Here is a 22,960-nt window from a genome sequence, read left to right on the forward strand (position 1 = left end):
AATGACTTCCAATTACAGTTGGACTAAAGTATTAATTCCTATAGCATTGGGTCAACATCTGCCTTTGACCATCTTCAACCAGCCTTCCCTCTGCCCTCTGTGCTGCTGCTTTATTGACAACATTGCTTTCCTTCATCTCTGGAACCTCGCCAGGACCAGCCTCTCTGCCTCTGGCTGTGATTCTTTGCTCTAATGCTGAGGTCTTTAGTTTTCCTAGACGCTGTTCTACGTTCTGCTCTTACCTCTCTACCTGCATGGCCCCTACTGCCGATCCCAACCTCTCTTTCCAGTTGCAGTCTCTTGTACACACTTCTTCCTGTTATTTCCATAGTTATGTTTTTGAGTGAATGTGTTTTCTCACTCCACCTCACTGACCTATCCCTGATTCTCTTCTCGTCTGGTGTGGCACTGTGGGTTAATGCGCTGAACTGCAAAGTTGGTTTGAACCGCAAGATAGGTGGTACAAGCTCACCAGTAGATCCTCAGAAACCCTGTACAGGGTTGCTGTGGGTCAAAACCAACTTGATGGCACACAACAACAACAACTCTCCCTAAGTACCAATGGCTACTTATTAGGCTATAGGCAAAGTCTCAACTTTTTCTACTTCCGAAAACACTGCTTTCTCTTCTACAGAACCACTCAGTGTTGGGTGGCTAACCTACAAGGTCAGTGGTTGAAACCCATCAGTCACACCAAGGGAGAAAGATGAGGCTGTCTACATTCTGTAAAGACTTACTAGGCTTGGAAATTCTGTATGGGGTCAATATCAGTCAAAATCAAGTCAACGGCAGTAGGCTTTTTTTGGGTTTTTTTTTGGGGGGTTGTAACTTTTTTCGGACTGCAGCAATGGGCGCAAACATAACAACTGTGTGGAAGGTGCATGGACCAGGCAGTGTTGCTAACTGGTCAGGTTACAGAAGACAAGAAAGTCATGAAATATATGGTTAAGGGGTAGTTCTAACAGGTAAGCTGCTGGTTAACCACTCCCACTGGGGTATCTGAATAGGGAGGGAGGGCTCACAAGCCTCCCTGGGGGTAGGAGATCGTTTCTTATCTTGCTTATATCCTGCCCCACATTTCCTTTGAATTTGGGGGAGGCCAGTCATTTTCCTCCTATTTCCTTACACTAACAGTGTTTTGTTCTGCCATACATAGGGTCGCTATGATTCTGCCATACGGGGTCACTGTGAATAGGAATCAAATCCATCGCACTGAACAACAGCAATCCTTTTCTGGAGAGTTTACTTCTCACCTATTGAGTTTCTCAGCTTCCTAAAAAGATGGATTATGGACTACTGTATGAATCATGGACTACTTTCTCTTCTCCTGGTGATAAGCCTACTGCTAAGCAAGTATTTTCTTCTCAGTAAATATTCTTAACACAGTAAACATACTCTTGCCTTTCTTCCCTAACTTTTCAAATGAATACTAGAAAACATCTTCAATAGCTAGACTATGGTGGCGGTGGTTATGTGCCCTAGAGTTGGAACCAATGCATAGCGACCCTGTACAGGGTTTCCAAGGCTATACGTCTTTACAGGAGCAGAAAATCTCATCTTTCTTGCACGGAACAGCTAGTAAGTTTCGAACTGCTGACCTTGAGGTTCGCAGCCCTATTCGTAACCACTTAAGTCTTGACAAGTAGAAGAAAACTTTTTCTATACAAAAATCTCTGCAAGTTACTAATTATCTATTGAACATGTGCTTCAATTTGCTTTTCCTGAAGTACTGATGAAATTTAAAGTAATTAATCCATCTTGTCTCCCTCAGCTAGTCTTATGATCACAGCAGATATTTTATAATATGACTGTGTAAGGTTAAGGGTAGTTTATGGCCACAGATCAACATTTCATATGTTGTTAACCTGACTGTGAGGAGACTGCATGTGAGTTTGGCCTTATCATCCTAAGCCAACCAAACAGGGTTCTAGCCAACCCATCTTGACTATTAAAAGCCAAAGGAATACAAATGCTGTGGAACACGAAATCTGAAAACTTTTGCCTGCAAATGACTCCAGCCAGGCAGAGCTAATTCCATCTTGAGCCTAGGTTTAAGTGTTCAGATGCCAATTTTTCCTGAGTTTCCCATGCACCTCTGACAGCAGAAATGCCAGAGTCGAATGCAGTGTTTATTTAAAATTAGGTTTTAGTTCCACTTCTCCAGCCAGCTTTGCAGAAACATTCCTAGACACATCCCTTAATGGTCATCTGGTTGTGATGTCATACCCCTAAGTATGTTTTCCAATCTGCAACAGTCCCCTCTCCTTGCTCTCCATAGGCCTCACACATGTATATGACTCATGGCTGCTGTCCTAAGGCATGCTGTGGGAGGACAGTCCTTTGTTCTTAGTGCCCTATAAATGATCACCAGATGAAGACATAAGTTTGGAAATTCATCGTGGTGTCTATGATTCCCCTTCATCCGGGTGATCTATGTTTGTCTTTGCTTTGTATTTACTTCTGTTTAAGACTTACTAAAGAATCTCTATAATATTTACATATTTGAAGATGAGGTTTCTTTTCTCCCCAAAGACACTAGAACAATCTAAATGTTCCTGTGTTATGTAAACAAAAACATTTTGCTATTACTAGCAAAATTACTATTAATAATAGTGAAAGAAATATGTTAAAAATGGCTTCACTATGTATGAAAATTTTGGGTCAGCATTTTGTTATACAGGGCTTCTAAAAGTCAAGGGTTCAGTTTCATTTTGATCTTTTGTTTTTTAATGGATGTCCCATGAAAAAAAGGCATCTCACATATACAGAACCAATGGAAAAAGTACTATTCTCACCTGTACTTAATAAAACATGGTGCTTATATTTTATGTCATCCACCAATTATGCAAATATTTTTGCTAAAATTCAGTAAGTAGATTTTTATCTTCTCAGATGCCAATCAACTATCTTCTGGCAAACAGAAGGTTCTAAGTTTCAAAATATTTTAACAAATGTGTTAAAAATTATGTTTTCAAGTTTTTGTTTAAGTTTGTAAAATATGCTAGTGATGTTTACGAAGTCAGAAATTTTTATAACAAAGCAAAAGTATGATAAAAGTATTAGAAAATAAAATTACTATCCTTATAGGATTTTCTTTCCAAACTTCCTTATAAGCTTTCCCTGTGTCCGAACTTTAAGGCCTCAATGACACATAAAAACTGAGAAGGTAGACCCATGGGTTATCTATTTTGGTTGGTTCAATTATACCTACAATACTTGAAATTAACTAGAAATGGTTACACCTAGATTTCAAGAATAAAGCTGACCAAATTAACTTTTTTTTGACACACAAATAATATTGAGCTTTTGGCATATCAATTTTACATAAAGCACCAACACATATGGGCACACTGAACATTTTGTTCTTTAATTTTAGGCATCTATTTTTTTCTTATGACAATCACGAAAAGAAAAACAAAAATCACTGTTGTTAAGAAGACTAAAATTAGTTAACACTAGGAATCAAATGAGAACTTAGGCTATGTGATAGTTAAGGTTTTCTGTCAACTTGGCTTGATGTGATCTTATGTGATTAGCTGTGTTCTGATGTAAGTATATTAGGTACTGTAAATCACTTAACAATATCATTAATTTCACATGCAGGTAAACTTTTGCTGAAAATAATTCAAACACAGATATAACAGTACATCAACAGGCAGCTACCAAAACTCTAAGACAAACTCAGGAGAGGATGTAGAACTGGGGATATATCATTACTGATGGCAAATGGATCTTGGTCGAAAGCAGAGAATACCCAAAATGAGTTTACTTGTACTTTATTGATTATGCAAAGGCTTTCAACTATGTGGATCATGACAAACTATGGATAACATTGCAAAGAATGGGTATTACAGAACACTTAATTGTGCTAATGAGGAACCTGTACATAGGCCAAGAGGCAGTTGTTAGAAGAGAACAAGGGGATACTTAATGGATTAAAACCAGGAAAGGTGTGCATCAGGTTTGTATCCTTTAACCATACTTTTCAATCTGTTATCTGAGCAAATAAATCTCAGAAACTAGATTATATGAAGAAAATGGCATCAGGACTGCAGGAAGACTCATTAACAACCTGTAATATGCGGCTGATACAACCTTACTTTCTGAAAACAAAGAGGACTTAAAATACTTACTGATGAAAATCAAAGACTATAGCCATCAGTATGGATTACACTTCAATGACAAGAAACAAAAATCCTCACAACTGGACCAATAAATAACATCATGAAAAGACTAAAATTGTCAAAAATTTCATTTGCTTGGATCCACAATCAACACTCATGGAAGCAGCAGTAAGAAATCAAATGACATATTGCCTAGGGCAAGTCTGCTGCATGTCAAGACCTCTTTTAATGAAAGATGTCACTTTGAAGACTAAGGGGAACCTGACCCAAGCCAATTTTTAATTACCTCATGTGTATGTGAAAGTTGTACAGTGAATGCGGCAAATGGCAGAAGAATGGATTCATTTGAACCGGGGTGTTGGAGAAGAATACTGATAGTACCATACACTGCCAGAAGAACAAACAAATCTGTGTTGAAGAAAGTGCTGCTAGAATAGTCCTTAGAAGCCAGGATGGCAAGACTCATCTCTCATACTTGGGATCCCTGGAGAAGGATATCATGCTTAGTAAAGTGGAGGGTCAGTGAAAAAGAGGAATTCCCTCAAGAAGATGGACTGGCACAGTGGCAGCAGCAATGGGCTCCAACATAGCAGGACGGCACAGGATCGGGCAGTGTTTTGTTATAGTTGTGCAAAGAGTTGCTATAAGTCAGAACTGACTCAACGGCACTTAACACCATTCCTGGTAATACACTGTAGGTGGGGGTGGAGGGGAGGGGAGCTGTCATTATCAAAGAAAGCAAATTGCTTTATTTTATCTGCTGTTTTAAATTGTTAAACAACCAGAGGAAAAGCTATGATGATTTGACTTGCCACATGCAAATCACATAACAAACTAAAGCTAGACTCAACACCACAATAAGGGAAGTAATTTGCTAGCCAGCCTATAATTATCCCTTGAATCTTACAGTAGAGAATTATTTTTGAGGCAAGTAGCTTAAAAAGGTTTAAAAGGGGATTAAGTCATTCACATGAATGAATAAGCCCAGCATCTAGTTACCTGATTCAGGAAAAGAAGTGGGGGAAGGCACATCATAAAAGCCATATACCCCATGTCTGCTTCAAGGTACTGTGATTTTCAACCAAAAAAAATCTGAGAACACCCTATTTGTTTCTGGAAATTAAAATGGTTACCTACTGAAACGGAGTCCCTAGGTGTCCCCAGAGGCACGTCAGACCTGATGACTGACTACTTCTGAAAGGTCACAGTTGTGAAACTCTGACAAAGCAGTTCTACTCTGAGCTTATGAGGGCACTATGTAAAGAGCCCACTCCGCAGTAACAAACAATATGCAATGGGTTACAAATTCAACACGACACCAATCAAGCAGTAAATCTCCCATACAAACTAGAATGCAACAATTAAAAATCCAACAGTGTGTCAACTTGCAAAAATCATGTTGGAGCTATGTCTGACTTCTGGGTTCACAAGGGGAAAGAAGAGTCAAACTCAAAATTAGCCCAAAGCCGATTCTTATGAAGCAAAGGTCAGGCATGCCTCCACCCTACAAACTTCTTTACCCCATTCTGACACCAACCATCTATCCCCACAGGACTCTCTGCTTCACATCTGGGTTGGACAATTCATTGCAATTCATGATTATGGGGTTTATTAGGGAACTGACCTGGGTATATATAATTCAGGATTAGAAAAAAACCCCAGGAAGCAGCAGGAATGCCATACTGCACGGACAGATGACTCTTGTCTTTGGTCTTTAAGCCATATGGCCCCAAGGCCTCTGCCCTGCTTGGACAAGAGTTACCAAGCTCCTTGAAATGTCCAAATGGCACAATCTGCAAGCCAGCTTCCAGCCCCTAGGCACACAGCTTTACTAAGTCCATGAGCCTAGAGCCCACAGCTGGTCTGTCTCTCTCCATTGCATGACCTCTGCCGTCTCCACTTTCCCAAGCAGGGATCTCATGCTCTTCCTTCTTGATGTCCTGAAACTGTGTGTTCCTGCTTCTGAAATGGCTTCTATTAAGCCTAGAGGGGATGGCAAAACTAACCAATCTCAGCCAAAGAGTCCTGTACACCTAATTTGAATGATACCACCCAAACACTTGGTGGGAATTAAGACACTGGATAGAAAAGCCATTTCAAGTAAATTCAAGGTATCACAGGCCACCCCCTGGCTTTTCTAGCCATGTCTTTCATAAATGAAAGATTAACTACTCCTCTGTTTTAGTTACATCTTCTACAATTTCAGTTTTGACAATCACAATTAATCCTGATAACAATTACTCACAATTGAATAATAAAATCCTATCAGCATCATCCCCACCCTGGAAAATAAACTATTTAGTGCGTATTCTCCCTTGTCCCCTTCATTCTGAGAATAAGCACACCCATGAAAGCTTGTAAGCCAGCCACTACATGCCTTTATATAGCCCCCATTTTTGATAGTCAATTTTTAAATTGCCCATCCCTATCAATCTTACTGGCTCCACTATCAACACTCATGGAAGCATAAGTCAAGAAATCAAATGTCGTATTGCATCAGGCAAATCTGCTGCACGAGACCTTTTTAAAGTGTTGAAGAGAAAAGATGTCAGCTTGAGGACTAAGGTGCACCTGACCCAAGCCATAGTATTTTCAATAACCTCATACGCATGTGAAAGCTGGACAGTGTATAAGGAAGACCACAGAAGAGTTGATGTTTTTGAGTTATGGTGCTGGAAGAGAATATTGAAAGTGCCATGGGCTGCCAAAAGAACCAATAAATCCATTTTGGAAGAAGTGCAGCCAGAGTGCTCCTTGGAGGCCAAGATGGCCAAACTTCGGCTCTCCTACTTCGGACATATTGCCAGGAGGGACCAGTCGCCGGAGAAGGATATCATGTTTGGTAAGGTGGAGGGTCAGAGAATAAGAGGAAGACCCCCCAACGAGATGGACTGGCCAAGTGGCAGCATCAATGGACTCAAGCGTGGCAACAGTAGTGAGGTTGGCCCAGGATCCGGCAGTGTTTCATTCTGCTGTGTATAACGTCGCTATGAGTCAGTACCGACTCGATGGCACCTAACAACAACAACATCGATCCAGTGGAGTCCTGGTGTGGTGCTGTGGGTTAATGTGCTGGACTGCATGATGGGTTTGAAGCAGGGCCAGTGGTTCAAGCTCATCAGCCGCTCCTACGAAACCCTATATAGGGGTAGCTATGAGTTGGAATCAACTCGACAGCACTTAACAACAAAAACAAATCAACCCAGTGCTCTGAGAAGACAAGCATGTTCCTTGATCTAAGAATGTTCCATTCTAGTTGGAACTATAAGCAACTGCAACCATGCAAAAAATCCAGTCCCTCAAACTGTAGCAGTTTTGACGTGCTCATGGTATCACACATCCTTATCTTTACCTGGTTGGGTTCTGGTCAACTCTGCCATAGCCATTCAAACTAAGTCAAATGGGTACCAGCTGCAAGTCTGGGAGTTCACACACATCTCCCTTTACTTTAGACCATCAGGCTCCTTAACTCTCGGCTCTAGCTCCAGGGGTTCAGTCCGTGCTCATCAAGCTAACAAATTATATTTGTTGGATGGTTCATTCTAAGATGCTATTAGATATAATGTTTTTACTGTAAAGAATATGCCTGGATTGCTAAAGATTCTGTTATATCGGTTCTTTTTATTCAGAAAGATACCACTAAAATTTTCAAATAATATTTTAACTACTATTAAAACTAAAATTTTGATACAATGAAAAGGAAACTAGACACAGAATAATTTTAGGTCATGTTAATAGTCAAAGTAATCACAGCCTGACCCTGATCTTGAGATATTTCCATTATAATTATCTAAAATATTAAACTTCAGAAGAGAACAGCTTTATGTAAACTTGACTTAAAACTAAGTGAGTCTTGAATGATATTATGATGGTTGGAAGAAAGTCAATAAAAGAGAAGAAGACCCTTGACAAGATGGGATGACCCCATGACTGCAACAACTATGGCAAGCACAGGAGAGACTCTGCGGATGGCCCAGAACCTGGCAGTGTTTCCTTCTGTCATACATAGTCGCTATGATTCCGAACTGATACCTAACAACAAGTGAATGTTATTGTTATCTATTGTTGAAGAATAAATCACAAAATAAACACAGCACCAAAGTGTATGAAACAATGATGTTGTTGTTGTTGCTAAGTGCTGATTCATAGCAACCCTGTGTAGGGTTTTCCTAGGAACAGCTGATGAGCTTGAACTGATGACCTTGTGGTACGCAGTTCAGTGCTGATCCTACAGCACACCACATCAGGAGTTCACATTCACTAGTAGAATAATGCAAATTAGAGAATCTAATTAAAAGATTTCCAAGACATTAATTTACTTTTTAAACCAATAAAATTCAGGCTCAAATTAAAAAAAAAAAAAAGTCTTACTACCTAAATTCACTATGGTCCTGATCTTTGTCTGAAATATTATGGTGGTTTTAAAGCCTGGCTTCCAAATTCTCTGACAGTCACACAAGTAAATTAAGGGCTGTGCTCCATCATTTTAGATCTGGTCAGATGTGTGACTGCTATAGCCCATAAAATGCAGTGGAAGTCATGCTGGTTGGCTTCCAAATCTCAGGTAGGAAAGATCACGCAGCTTTTACCTGGTTCCCTTGTGATGCTGGTTCAAGGAAAGGCCAGCCTCTGTGTAACAAATCCCACTGCTCCGAGACTACAATGCTGACCAGGTCACATGTAGGCACTCAGGTCGACAGCCAGCATCAACTGCTAGTCAAGCGAGTGAGCTGGCATCTGACGTCTACCACATGAAAAAACCCAAGAGAGAACTGGCCAGCTGACACTGTCCCAAATTCCTGACCCACAACGTCATGATCAAAAGAAAATGGTTGTAAGCCACAAGATGCTGGAGGAATTTGTTAAGGAGGAGCTATAGAAACCAAAAAGAAGTGTTACAATTAAAGAAGCAGTATCTCTGTGACCCACCAAGATAAAGTCAGGAATCACGGGATGACATCACATTCAAAATGTAAATATATTTTGAATTAAGATATCACAAAATCAGAATATTTACTTTCCTTCTTCTCCTAACCCCAACACAGAATGGTTTATTTTTAATCATCTACTCACTCTCCCAACAATTATTTATTGAACACCAACTCTGTTCTGCGGTTTATATGCTAGGTACTAGTTATGAAAACAGCTCCTAGTAGTGCGTTGTTGTTCAGTGTTCTCGAGTTGATTCCGATCCATAGCGACCCAGTATAGGGTTTCCGAGGAGCAGCTGGTGACCTTAAACCACTGCCCTTGCAGTTCAAATGGCTTTGCAGTCTGACACATTAGCCTACAGCGCCATACCAGGAGTAGTGAGTGGGGGACAGTTAAATGATCACACATGAAATCATCACGTATATATGTAACTCCACAAAGGGACAAACACACTGACAGCAGAATCAAGACATTTCTGAGAGAATTCATAAGACTGATTCAATCTAGAGACTAAGAAAACCTGAGATCTGAAATATGAGGAAAAGTAACAGGACAAAGGACACTGGGTAAAGAGAAGCGAGTGAAGGCAGACGGGGCTGAAGAGGAGGACAGCGGCCCAACTATCTCCATAGTTTAATGAACAAAGCAATGGAAAGGTCTTTAGGGCCTTTAAATCAAAATAACGCAATGTTAAGGCTTATGTTTGTAAATATCATTCTGGTGGCTTATTCCAACAATTTATACACCAGCCTCTAGTATATTATTTATGGAGTAAATAATAAATCCATTTCACAAATATTTATTTTATGCCTAACAACATACCACAAATTCATAAACTGATCAGCACAAAGATTAATAAAATCTCTATTTGAATTACTAATTTATAGCCCAATGGGAGCATAGCTTAGGCACATAGAAATGGACAATTTAAACACTTTTAAGAAGTATGTCACAATAAGCACAGAAGATTATCAAAGAATAATATAAGAAGGATGCTTAATCTATATACAGGGAGTCAAGGAACATTTTCAAAGGAAGCTGAAACTAGATGAATGAATGGGACTAAAACAGGCAAAGAGGAAGTTGGGGGTTCATGGAAACAAAGAATTCAGCCTAGACAGAGCCTCATGCCACCAGAAGCAGAGTGTAATCATTAAGAAAGTCATGGCAATCTTAGGCATAAAAAGAAATTTAATATACTTATAGGCTTAGAAAAGGAGCTCTGGTAGCATAGTGGTTACGAATTGGGCTGCTAATCTCAGGGGCAGCAGTTTGAAACTACCAGCTGTTCTGTGGGAGAAAGATGAGGCTTTCTGCTCCCGTAAAGATTTACAACCTCGGAAACCCTGTACAGGGTCGCTATGAGTCAGAACCGACTCCATGGCACATAACAACAACAGGCTTAGAAGGTACTTAATGGGAAACAAAGGTTGGATGGGTATACAGGAGCCAAATCATTTAGGGACACATGAACTATGTTAGGAAGTTTAGATTCTCTTCTAAGTGCAAGAGGCAGACCTTGAAAGGCCCAAGATGGGGAGCGCAATATTCAGTTTTGCATTATGAAGAATGTAGAAAGTAGACAGGAGTCAGTCAAGGCTGGAGCACTGGGATCAAGTAGGAATCTGCTGTTGGGATCTAGGAAACAAGATGATGAAACATGGACAAAGGAAAGACAGCAGAAATCAAGACTATAGAAATATTTTAGTAGTGATATTTATGTGGTACAGTAAAGTACTTAACATTGTTCTTCTAGCTCTTTCTAACTCCTATCAAATGTTGCTGTTGATAAGTGCCATCAAATCGGTTCCGATTGATCGTGAGCCTATATAGATCTCCCAAGGAATATATGGTAGGTTTGAACCTCTGACCTTTCGGTTAGCATGACTAGGTTGTTGTTGTTAAGTGCTACCAAATTGGTTCCAACTCTAGCAACTCAATATAGGGTTTCCAAGGAGCAGCTGGTGGGTTTGAACTACTGTGGGTTTGAACTACTAATCTTATAGTTAGCAGTCCAGTGCTTATCCTACAGCATCACACCAGGACTATATGTTGTTGTTGTTGTGAAGTGCCATTGAGTCAACTCCGACCCATAGCAACCCTGTATAGGGTTTCCGAGGAGCAGCTGGTGAGCTTGAACCGCCGACCTTGCAGTTCAAACAGCTTTGCAGTCTGGCACATTAGCCCACAGCGCCACACCAGGACTCCTAAGACTGGCCCATCAAGGAGCTTGGATAGCTTACTAATAATATGTGTGTTGGAGGTGGGGGGAGGGGAAGAGGCCTGCAAACAAGGTATATAAAACCCTAACATGAAAAGGATCTCATGACCACCAAGAAAGAAGAGGCAGTAGTGGAGTACATCCTGTGGAGCCAGAATCCCTGTGCTGAAACTGTCTTTGACCCAGGAGATAAGAAAGCTGTAACACTCTGGTAGCGTAGTGGTTACGAATCGGGCTGCGAACCTTAAGGTCAGCGGTTTGAAACTACCAGCCGCTCCGTGGGAGAAAGATGAGGCTTTCTACTCCTGTAAAGATTTACACCCTCGGAAACCCTGTACAGGGTTGCTATGGGTCGGAATCGACTCGACGGCACTTAACAACAACAACAACAACACCTTGTTGAGACAAAGAAAGACTATGAGAAGTAGTGGCAGAGAAATGAATCAGCAAAACTGGAGCTTAGCAGGAGACGCAGGGCAGGGTGGGCTTCTGGGCCCACAGATCAAGAAAGTTGAGCACCTTTAGACAACAGGGTGGCTATCAGAGTTGGATGCCTCCAGGTACTTGGCAGAAAAAGGATTACTGGTGAAAGGGGGTGCCCCTAGGCACCTATCAGCAGAGCTAAAAGAACTATGTCATACTTATCCAAGTAAGGCAAAGGCCAAGAAGCCAAGGGACAGAGAAAGAAATGCCTTCAGGCACTGCTGAGAAGATGGTTGTCTGGACTAAAGAACTGTATCCTGAGTCATTTCTTTTTTTTCTGAGTCATTTCTGATCCTGTCACTTCCCTAACGAAACACCATAGTCATGATTATTTTCTGTGAGTTCCACCACAACAAATTACTGAACCCTGCAGAGAAGTAGAAAGTTCTGGGGGAGGGACAGTTGGTGTCAGAATTGGTAACATGTTTGGCAGGTGAAGGCAGGCTTCACAGGAATAAGGCTTGGGTAGTTGAGACGCTGATAATGATCATCCTCCTTCCTCGTGAAGTTAGAGGGGGTGAGACACCACCTCCACACCAGTTTAATAAATTGGAAGGACTTGATGATTAACTAGATATAAGAAAATGAGAAAGAGGAAGAACCCAATGAAGACTCGCAAGTTTCTGACCTAGGTAAAACTTAACGTAAACTGGGAATTCAAAGGAAAAAAGCAAGAAAGGAGAGAGGAAGACTTAGCTTTAAACGTTGTAAAGTGGCAGTGGGTAGGACGTCCAAGTGAAAAAAGATGGCTGCATTGCACTGGTGTGGTGCTGTAGGGTAAATCGCTGGCCCAGAAGGTCAGTTTGAACCACAAGGTCAGGGTTCAAACTCACCAGCCATTCCTTGGAAACCCTATGAGTCGGAACCAACTCAACAGCACTTAACAACAACAACATATTGTACTGGAGTCCTAATGTAGTGCTGCATGGTAAGAAGTGAACCACAAAGTTGATTTAAACTACAAAGTTGGTAGTTCAAATTCACCAGCTGCTCCTTAAACATCCTGCACATGAGTAAGAACCTACTTGAAGACACTTAACAACAACAGTATTGTACTGAAGGTAAGAAGAGAGACCTGGTCTAGATAAGCATTTGAAAGTTCACAACAAATAAATATTATTTTGAAACAAACCATGGGAGTAGATGAAATGGCCCCAATAGCAGTATGTAAAATGAGGAGAAGAGGATTTTGGATAGGACCAAGTGGACACCAACATTAAGAGATAGTAACAAGTTAAAAGCTGTAATAAAAGCAAAAAAAATGCCAGAGAGTTAAGTATATTCTCTTAGATACGCTTCCACTCAAACTTAGCAGTAAGTAAATTAAACTCCTTTTTATTTTCTTACATGAAGATCCGAGATTGAGTTTGATAACAATCTTTCACTGGATCTGAATTGTCTTAAACTTTCAGAAAACATAATAAAGACATGTTTTGGAAAACATAAAAAAATTTACTTAAAATTAAAATGCTACTTTCTAAGAATGTAAAAAGGTAATAGGTTGTAGAGCCTAGCCTAGAAGATCTAGATATAAATCCCACCTTGTTATTCTCTACTTTGGGGACTTTTGGCAAGTTACTTAACTTCTCTAACATTGAGTTTCTTCATGTAGCATAATAATACCTACAAGGCAGGAATGGAATTGTTGAAAACTCACTTCTCTACATCCTCGCTTCCAGTTCCCTCCAGAACTCATTCAATCAGAAAGCCAACCCTACCACTGCCAATTAAAACAATACTGGTCATGGTTGCCAATGGCCTCTCTGTTAGAAGTCTGTCTATTTCAATCCCTATCCTGCTGTAACTATCAAAATCATGACACAGACGGTTATTCATTCCTTTTTAAAAAGACTTTGTTTGGTTTCACTTTAACCATCCTATCATGGCTTTCTCCTTGCCTACGTGATTCATTCCATTTCTGATTCTTTGCTGGTTCCTTCAGATGTTCCTGTGCTATACCAGTTGCCATGGAGTCGATTCTGACTCATGGTGATCTCACGTATCACAACAGGGTTGTCAATGGCTGTTTTGTCCTAAGTAAATCACCAGGCTTTTCTTCTGAATCAGTTCTGGGTGGATTCAAACCTTCAAGCTTTTGGTTGGTAGCTTATCAGTTAACAGTTTGTACCACCTTGGGAGAGATTAAATTATTTCTAAACATCTATATTAAGTCCTGGTACAAAGCTGTGGGTTAATGCACTGGACTTCAAAATCAGTTTGAACATCAAGATCAGTGGTTTAAGCTCACCACTGCTGCTAGGAAACCCTACACAGGGTGCTATGGGTCAGAACCGACTCGACAGAACATAGCAACAACAACAAACATCTGTATGCTCAAACTCAATCCTCATATCTGCTATCACCAGGCAACCTCATCCAGTTTCAAGGCTTTAAATACCATCAGTAGGCCAATAATGTTCCAATTTGTAGCTCTGATTTGGACTTCTCTTTTGAATCAAAACTACACCCACCTACTCAACATTCGTTCATGAATGTCTAAATGGCATTTCAAAATTCGCATGAATTTCTGACTCTCCTTGAACTCCGGCCACTGTATGATCAGCACTGGCCAGCGAACCACCAGGTTGGCAGTTCAAACCCACCAACTACTTCTCTGAAACCCTATACAAGGTGGCTATGAGTAGGAAATGATTCAATGGCACTTAACAACAATCGTATTTCTCATTAAATGGCAACTCCATTTTTCTAATGCTTGGGCACAAAACTTGAGTTATATCTTTTTCTCTTAACCCACTTCCAATCACCAGCAAATTTTGTTAGCTGTAGCTTCGCAATTTGTTGAGAATTCAATCACTGAGGACCATATTTGTCTCTAATACTCTAGTCTAAACTATATCATCTCTCCTCTAGGTTGTAGTCACAGTTTTCTGATATTTTTACTATAACTCTTATCGCCTATAGTATATTCCCAACAATGAAAGAAAGTAATTTATTTAAAGATTTACGTTATATCTGGTTACTCTTCTGCTTATAATCTTCCTAGAGCAGAGAAAACTGAAGTCCAAAGTGACTTGCTTCTCCTACCCCTCTTGGGCTAATCTTACCACACCCCAACTCATTCCCAATGTTTCAGTCACATGGCTCTCCTTGTCACTCCTGAACATCTGTCTCAAGCATGCTCTTGCCTCTGGAACACTGCAGTTGCTAGTCTGCTATATATTCATCCTCAAAGCTTGTTCCCTCATTTCCCACAAGAAGGTTTCTGCTCAAAAGTGACCTTGCAAAGCAACCCTCCCTGACAACGCTCCAAAACATAATAAAAAATACGAAAAATAGCTCCTTCTCCTTATCATCCTTCCCCTACTACTCATTCTTCATAGTCCTTATAATCTTCTAATATATTAAGTCATTTATTTTATTGTCCATCTCCTCCCCAGCCTAGTAATAACACTGTTCTAACAAGATGACCCCTTGAAGGCATTTCACTCATTTATAGAGTATCACTAGCTCACGGTCTGCTAAATGTGTAAGTGATCCAATGATAAATGAATACATTAAATGTAAGAAATCATCACCCAAGTATGTTCCTAAATTGTCCATCACAAATTCATAATAAAAAGATTAAGTTCACATTTAATTACTCTCTTTTTTATGGCTCCGTATCAAGCACAGAGTCCTGGTGCAGCATTGTAGGATAAGCACTGGACTGCTAACAGCAAGGCCGGCAGTTCAAAACTACCAGTTGTTCCTCAGGAACCCTATAAGGGTCACTATGAGTTGGAACTGACTTGACAGCCCTTAACACCAACAACATAAAAATATTGGCTCCACTCTGTTGTTGTCGCTGTTGTTGTTGTTAGGTGTCATCGAGTCGGTACCAACTCATAGCAACCTTATGCACAGCAGAACAAAACACTGCCTGATCCTAGGCCAACCTCACTACTGTTGCCATGCTTGAGTCCATCATACTGCCACTTTGCCAATCCATCTCATTGGGGGTCTTCCTCTTTTTCTCTGACCCTCCATCTTACCAAACATGATATCCTTCTCCAGTGACTGGTCCCTCCTGACAATTTGTCCGAAGTATGAGAGATGAAGTTTGACCATCTTGGCCTCGAAGGAGCCACTTGGGCTGCACTTCTTCCAATACAGATCTACTGATTCTCCTGGAAGCCCATGGCACTTTCTATAGTCTTCTTTAGGAGACAAAGAATCACCAGGTTATTTTTTAAAACCCCCTGGTTTCACTGTACGATAAACATTGGACTGCTAACCACAGCTCCATGGTTTAAGTATACCAGCGGCTTACGGGAGAAAGATGAAGCTGTCTGTTCCCATAAAAATTTACAGTCTTAGAAACCCTACAGCAGAGGGTGGCTATGACACAGAATTGATTTGATGGCAGTGGTGATGAGTACTTTGTTTCCGAGGCTGTAAATCTTTGCAGGAGCAGAAAGCTTCATCTTTCTCCCGCGGAACCGCTGGAAGTTTCGAACTTCTGACCCTGAGGTTAGCAGCCCAAGTCGTAACTACTAAGCTACCAGAGCTCCTTTGATGCCAGTAGGTTTAATTTTTTGTATACAAATATCTAAAATATATGTGTATTAAGGGGGGAAAACTTATGGTACACTTTCACCATATGAAAGTCTGAATGACGCAGAGATAAACTTTCACCCCTAGCCTAGGTCACTGATTCTAGGGTGACTACAGTAGAAAACCATCATTTAAGAGCATTAGTTTCCTAGCAATTGTTTTATTCACAATCTTTAGAAACATGTTGCTTGTCTCTATTAATACCCTTTTGACAGGTGTATGCATTCCAATTTACACGCATCTGCCGATTCATAGCACTTTTAAGCAGAATGGTGAAAGCCACAGCAGCTGTTACCTTAGAAATCCCCTCAGGGCCTAAAGTACTAAATGGTAATGCTTCATATTTGTAACAGATTTTCCTACCTAAAACCAAAATCAAAAAGGAAATATATCTGTGGAGAATTTCTAAATGATGGCAACATTATTCTATGAAACAAATACAAGCAACCAATAATAAATCTCTCTTCCTAGGAAAAATGCACTGAAGGCCAAATCAGACAAGAAGCTCCAAACTTGGGAGGGCTCAGTGGCCAATAGGAGACGGCAGACATCACTGGGTTTGTGTGCATTAGCCATATTCACATATACAACATGGGACAATAGTAAATGCGCATCTAAACTTTATATATCCAGGATTTATTTACTCTGGAACGATGGTTCAAATCCATCAGTCATGCTTTGGATGAAAGATGAGGCTGTTTACTCCTATAAAGGTTTAGTCTCAAAGACCCTAAGTCAAAATCAACTCAAAAGCAGTGTGTTTTTGTGGTATTTTGATGGGAAAGGTTTTTAGTTTTTTTGTTGTTATATAGTATAAACCAATGTAACTTCCAGTGTCTGTCTGGCTTAGTACACTGGAGCCTCTAAACCAGCAAAATCTATCACTGCAATCCCTCTCCATCAAGGCAATCAGAAAGTGGACAGCACCTACTACGCCGTTTCACAGGAGTCCCAGCGCCAGTGACAGCCACAGGGAAAATCATGTTTTGAAAAAGAAAACCTGTTATTCATACACAGTATGTAGGTATTAATTCACTGCCTAATCTGCTATGTCTGTACTTAAGATACTGATGACACCTCCTTATTGGCTTTTGCCATACATTCAGTCCTTAGCACGAATGGAAGGAAACTTAGCCACAAATCCAGTCTCCCAAGTTCTGATCGTCTTTCAAAGAACTCAGCATCCCTCATCAGAAAAATTTAAATTAACTACACAATATTCCAATTCACACTGAATATTATTTTAAAAGGTTTCAGAAGTCCTGCAAATTCAGACATGACAGGTTTCCTTTTGTCAAACCTAAGAAACCCAATAAGAAATAAGCACCATTTCATTTTGCTCTCATTCAGTAAGGCAGCAAAACGACCATGCAGCTTGACTGTGTTTTGCTTGAGAATTGGTGGGTTATTACAGCTCATAGTCTACAGTTATTTCTCACTGAAGAAACAGGCAGAGAGAGGCTAAAAGAGGTATGAAAACACAGGCAAGCAAGAAAGGGAATGGCAAGTGGAGTGGGGTGGGAGCAAGGCTCAATTTCAAATGGGTGCTAACAGAATCCTGGTATGGTGCTGGAGGATAAGCATTGGACTACTAACCACAAAACTGGCTGCTCAAACTTATGTGCCGCTTTACAGAAACTCTATACAGGGTTGCTCTGAGTTGGAACCAACTTGACAACATTTCAACAACAAAAGAGAAGGCCACATGGGTGACATTTGAATACAGATCTGAGGGGGAGGGGAGAGGGATGATGGCACAGTGAATCTTAAGTATGAAAAGTCCTGAGGTGGACGCATGCCCACATGCATGACTCATCATGTTTTCTATGTATCTCAAATTCTTAATAGGCTTTACAGGATTGGTTCATAATGCTGGGTTGAACATAAGCCAGAGGTCTGTAACTCGGGGACTGCCTGTATTGTTGCAGTGTTTACATCTCATTACAGGCTACCTTGTATTGTTCTTATGTACACATATGGTCTCATAGTGGCTTTCATGGTGTAAGGCCCAAGTGGTAATGATGTAAGATCCCACTACAGGACTTGGCACAAGGAAGATATCAATATAAATATTTGTTTGATGGTGATGTCATAGAAACTACCACAATGAGCTTCAGACATTCTTCCCATTTTAAATAAGTTATGTTTCTGGATACAGCATGAAAGAGACACCATAGTCTCTCACTATTTTATGCCCATTATTTTGTTTGGATAATTAGAAGTATCTTGACCATGTTATTGTTTGCATTAACACTCCATTCTGTTTGTTTCCCTTTGCATTTTTAGTTGGACACCAAACACACTTTCAGCCTTAACCCACGCATGATTAGTTACAAAATATAGGGTACAGGATCACAGTAATGAGTATACCCTGGTTCAGATTTCTTCTATCAATCTTATTAAACACCCGCTATGTGACAACGGTATCTGGGGACTCCGAAACAATGTCCACCCCAGTTTAGCAAGACACCTAAGTAACAACTTCAGCACACAGAAACCACTAAGAAGTATTTGGATAGTATTTAAGTGGTGGCCTGAGGGATGGAGGTTGAGGTAAAGCTACACAGAAGAGCTGGCACTTCAACAGACAGGATTTTGAAAGAGGAATAGGCTTAGGATAATCAGACAGGGATCAAAGGGCATTTCGGATTGTGCAAAACACTGGCAGAGAAATAACACACTGAAAACTGCTAGAAGAATGCATTCACTCTCAATGAAGGAAGGCTGGTCTACTGCATTCTGAAACTTTCCAAAAGAAAACAAAAAATGCTTTCAAATAAGGGACTAAGGAAGAAAGTTTCACCAACCACCAGTGATTGTTTTGCTAAAACTTCTTAGGCTAACTTTTCTTTGTTTTGATACTTCTGTTTTGTTTCCTTATTACAAAAATAAAGTACTGGCTTACAACTTCAGAGAAGAAAAGTACTTCAACTTTACTGGAAAAAGAAAACAGAAAAGTGGGCCATGGGCCAGGGACTGAATCAATGAGAATAAAAATAAGTACCCTTCGCTGGAATATTTGGCACAGCAACATGGCACACAATTCAGGTATCTTGGATCAAAAATCTGAATCTCAATCCTTTGCCAATTTAATAAACATTTATTATATGCCCACTACTTGTTAGTTTCTGGAATACCACGCCAGTGAGACACTCTCTCTGCCCTCCTTTTGAGCCAGCTCTTGCTTGCAAATCTAGTAAAGGAAATAAAGTACAAATCACTGTACCCTATTCCTTCTACAGCTGCCAACCAAATCCTGAAGCTCGGAAAAATTTAATTCAAGTCAAGTAAACCACCACACACATCTCACAACTGAGATGTGACTAAGAGAAGTCTTCAGTAAAGGTGTCTCATTACCTTTTCCTGAGGGCAGGGAGCTCCTAAGAAGGACTTCCTGGCCAGTGATTTGTGTTAAAAAATGGGGTACAGAAGAGGCTACAGAAGGGGGAAAGTTACCTGGGAGCTCAGGTAGACTTTGAGGCACTCCTCGCACACGGCCTTCTTGCAGCACGGCAAGGGCTTGATGGGCTTGTCTTCCAGGCACACCCGGCACATCAGCACCATTAGGGGCGCATAGGGATCCCCTGCCCCGCCCAGGCCACTGTAGGATGGAGTTCCCAACAGGGTGGACACAGAGAATGGCTCGGGCGCCAGGTAGAACTCCAGCTCAATGCTGCCGCCATCGGGGGAGAGGGGGTCAGTTGGAAGGGGTCTGGGGAAAGAAGCGGGAGGGCTGGGAGTTCTAGGCACCGGAGGAGCCCTAGATAGCAATGAGGATGGCGAGATCTGCTCCTTAGTGGGGGTCTCAGGCATGTCATTCTCCACACAGTACACTGAACAGAAAACCTGTTTCTTGGCTGGCGGGAGGCACTGCTGGCCAGGCACGTCCAGGACAAGCCCGTCCGAGAGCTGGGACCTGGTCTCTGGCTCCTCGCTGGGGGGCGCCCCAAGCTGTTCTCTCCCTCCCTCTTTTCCTTCCTTCTCTTCTTCCTCCTTATCCTCCAATTGCTGTTGCAAAGTCTGGGGGTTGAGAGGCCCGATGAGTGCCAGTCCCTCGGACTGCCTCTGCTTTTGATTCTTCCTCCAGCCCAGGGCTCCCAGGTTCCGCGCGGGCTCCTGGGCGCTCGTGTCCACGCAGTCCGAGTTGCTTCCGCAGCTGCTGTCGCTTGGCTCCAAGGAGTTGGCGCGCGACCTGGGCTCCCCCGCGCGGTCCCCCAGTGATCCTGAGGGCTTGGGGTGGCCTGCGGAGCCACCAGCGGAGACCCGCGCCTCCAGGGGCCCGCCGCCACTGCTCACCGTGCTCTGCTCCTCGCCCATCGCCTCCCGCGGCCCGTGCCGCCGCTGCCCATCCAGACGCCGGGACCCCCGCCGGGACCCTCACAGGCGCCAGCGGGCAGCGGGGGCAGCGGCTAGACTCCACTCGTTGCTCCGCTTCTGCTTCCGGGTCCCTCCTCCGGTGCCGGGACGCCCCGAACTCCCTCCCCGGAGCCCGTGCTCCCGGGCTGCTGCGCAATGGGAGTCTGGCCCGGTCCGCTCCGCCTCCTCCTCGTTCTTTGGCGCGGCCCGGCACCGCCTCGGGGGCGCCAAGGGGCGCTCGCTCCGGGCGCGGGCGTGCCCGCCCCGCATGCAGGTCCTAGCGGAGCGGCCCCCCCAGGAGCCCTGGGCAGGGGTGGGGGGGTTTCCAGGGGAGGCGTCGGTCAGTCCAAAGCCATCGCTGGTCCTGGCTGATGGCCGAGTGGGAGGGCCGGCCGGAGGGCGGTGGTCAAAGGGTCGCGGGGCCTGTGGCGCTGTAGCGGCGCACACTAGGAGGTGCAGCCAGAAATCTAGCAAGTCTCTGCCCTTAGGCGGGGAGGGTGGGGGTGAAGAGGCCTGAGCCAAAGACCTTCCTCCTCTGGTGTTTCACCTCGAGCCCTCACAGCCCTTCACCCCACCCCTTTGGCGCACACCTTCCCACACGTACACCCATGCGCAGGCACAAGCGCACACACACGCACTCCCCAAAGCGTGTGATCTAAGAGCTGAGATGCGGGAATTACAACATCACCTGTTTGGAGCTAACAATTATCACAAACTCCTTTTTGCTCAAAGGGCAATGTGAAAAAAAATCAAGACATAAAGGTACCATAATGGAGAGTCCTGGTGTGGCTCTGTAGGATAAGCACCAGACTGCTAACCACAAGTCTGGCCCACCAGCCACTCCTCAGAAACCCTTTACAGTGTCTTTGTGAGATGGATCTAACTGGAAGATCTTAACAGCAACAATCAGAGAAAAGTTTGGTATAGGGCAGAAACAACAGGATAGGCCCTAATCTCTAGAAATGTATACTACAGATTGATTAAAAAATACACTGTGCAGTAGAGGATTAGCCTTGTTCAAGGAAAGATTTAGCCCTTGCCCCCAGATCCTAACCTCTAAACCTTGGGAATGCTTTGCCCGATAAGAATGTCTCCGTATGACTCGGGATCTTTGGCCACACCACGCACCGACAATATGATTTTTGGTAGGGAACTTGGAACATTGGTTATCAGTTTAACCTCTGGAGGAACTGGAAACTAACCTCAAATGGGCAGCTGTCGTCCATGTCAACATGATGGGCCCCCAATAAAAGCCCCGAATACCAAAACTCAGGTGAGCTTCCCTGGCTGACAATATTCCCTACAAATTGTTATGCGTCATTGCTGGAAGAAATAAATATGGTCCATATGACTTTATGGACTCCTGGTGTGGTATTGTAGGGTCAACACTGGACTTCGAACTACAAGGTCAGTAGTTCAAACCCTCAGAAACTCCATACAGGGTTACTTAGAGTCAGAACAGACTAGATGACAATATGTATATATATGTTGTTGTTGTTGTTGTTATGTGCCTTACAGTCGGTTCCGACTCATAGCGACTCTGTACAGGGTTTCCGAGGGTGTAAATCTTTACGGGAGTAGAAAGCCTCATCTTTCTCCCGCGGAACAACTGGTAGTTTCGAACTGCTGACCTTGTGGTTCGCAGCCCGATTCGTAACCACTACGCTACCAGAGCTCCTTATGTATACATATATATGACTTTATTGGGAGAGGATAGCTGTTAGCTCTGTTCCTGATATCACCTAGACCCTGTCCTATGTGTCTTTTCCCATTATTGATTTTAATCTGCATCCTTTCACTGCAATAAATTGCAAATATGAGAAAACAGTCTTTTCTGGGTTCTGCGAGCCCTAGAAAATTACTAAACTTGAGAATGGTCTTAGGAACCTCACAAAAATAACGCTGCAAAAATAGAAATTCATTAACTTTCATTATTGTCGTTAAGTCCAGTGAGTTAGTTCTGACTCGTAGGGACCCTGTATAGGGTTTCCAAGGAGCGGCTGGTGAGTTTGAACCACCGACCTTGTGGTTCAAACTGACTTTGCCATTTAGTGCATTATCCCACAGCGCCACACCAGGACTCCATTAACTTTCATAGGCTCTCATTTTTTCTTGCTTTCCCAAGCAAAAAGATGCCATTGAGACAGGATGAGATCCACCAATACAAGAATAATACGGGAGAAAGCTGAGGCTTTCTGCTCCGGTAAAGATTTACAGCCTCGGAAACCCTGTACAGGGTCGCTATGAGTCAGTTCTAACTCCACAGCACATAACCACCACCACAATATAA

The 22,960-nt window shown here is 42.4% G+C and overlaps 1 protein-coding gene across 1 annotated transcript in view; it reads right to left on the reverse strand.

Annotated features, from left to right (window-relative positions):
• Positions 1-20,631, reverse strand: part of RNF217 (ring finger protein 217) — a 141,037-nt gene extending 120,406 nt beyond the window's left edge. The window contains exon 1 of the mRNA XM_006834692.1: positions 19,771-20,631. Within this exon, the coding sequence (XP_006834755.1) occupies positions 19,771-20,631 (861 nt within the window). The remainder of the gene's footprint in view (positions 1-19,770) is intronic.
• Between the last annotated feature and the right edge of the window lie 2,329 nt (positions 20,632-22,960).

This window comes from Chrysochloris asiatica, unplaced genomic scaffold (genome assembly GCF_000296735.1).
Source record: "Chrysochloris asiatica unplaced genomic scaffold, ChrAsi1.0 scaffold00013, whole genome shotgun sequence".
NCBI classification, from domain to species: domain Eukaryota; kingdom Metazoa; phylum Chordata; class Mammalia; order Afrosoricida; family Chrysochloridae; genus Chrysochloris; species Chrysochloris asiatica.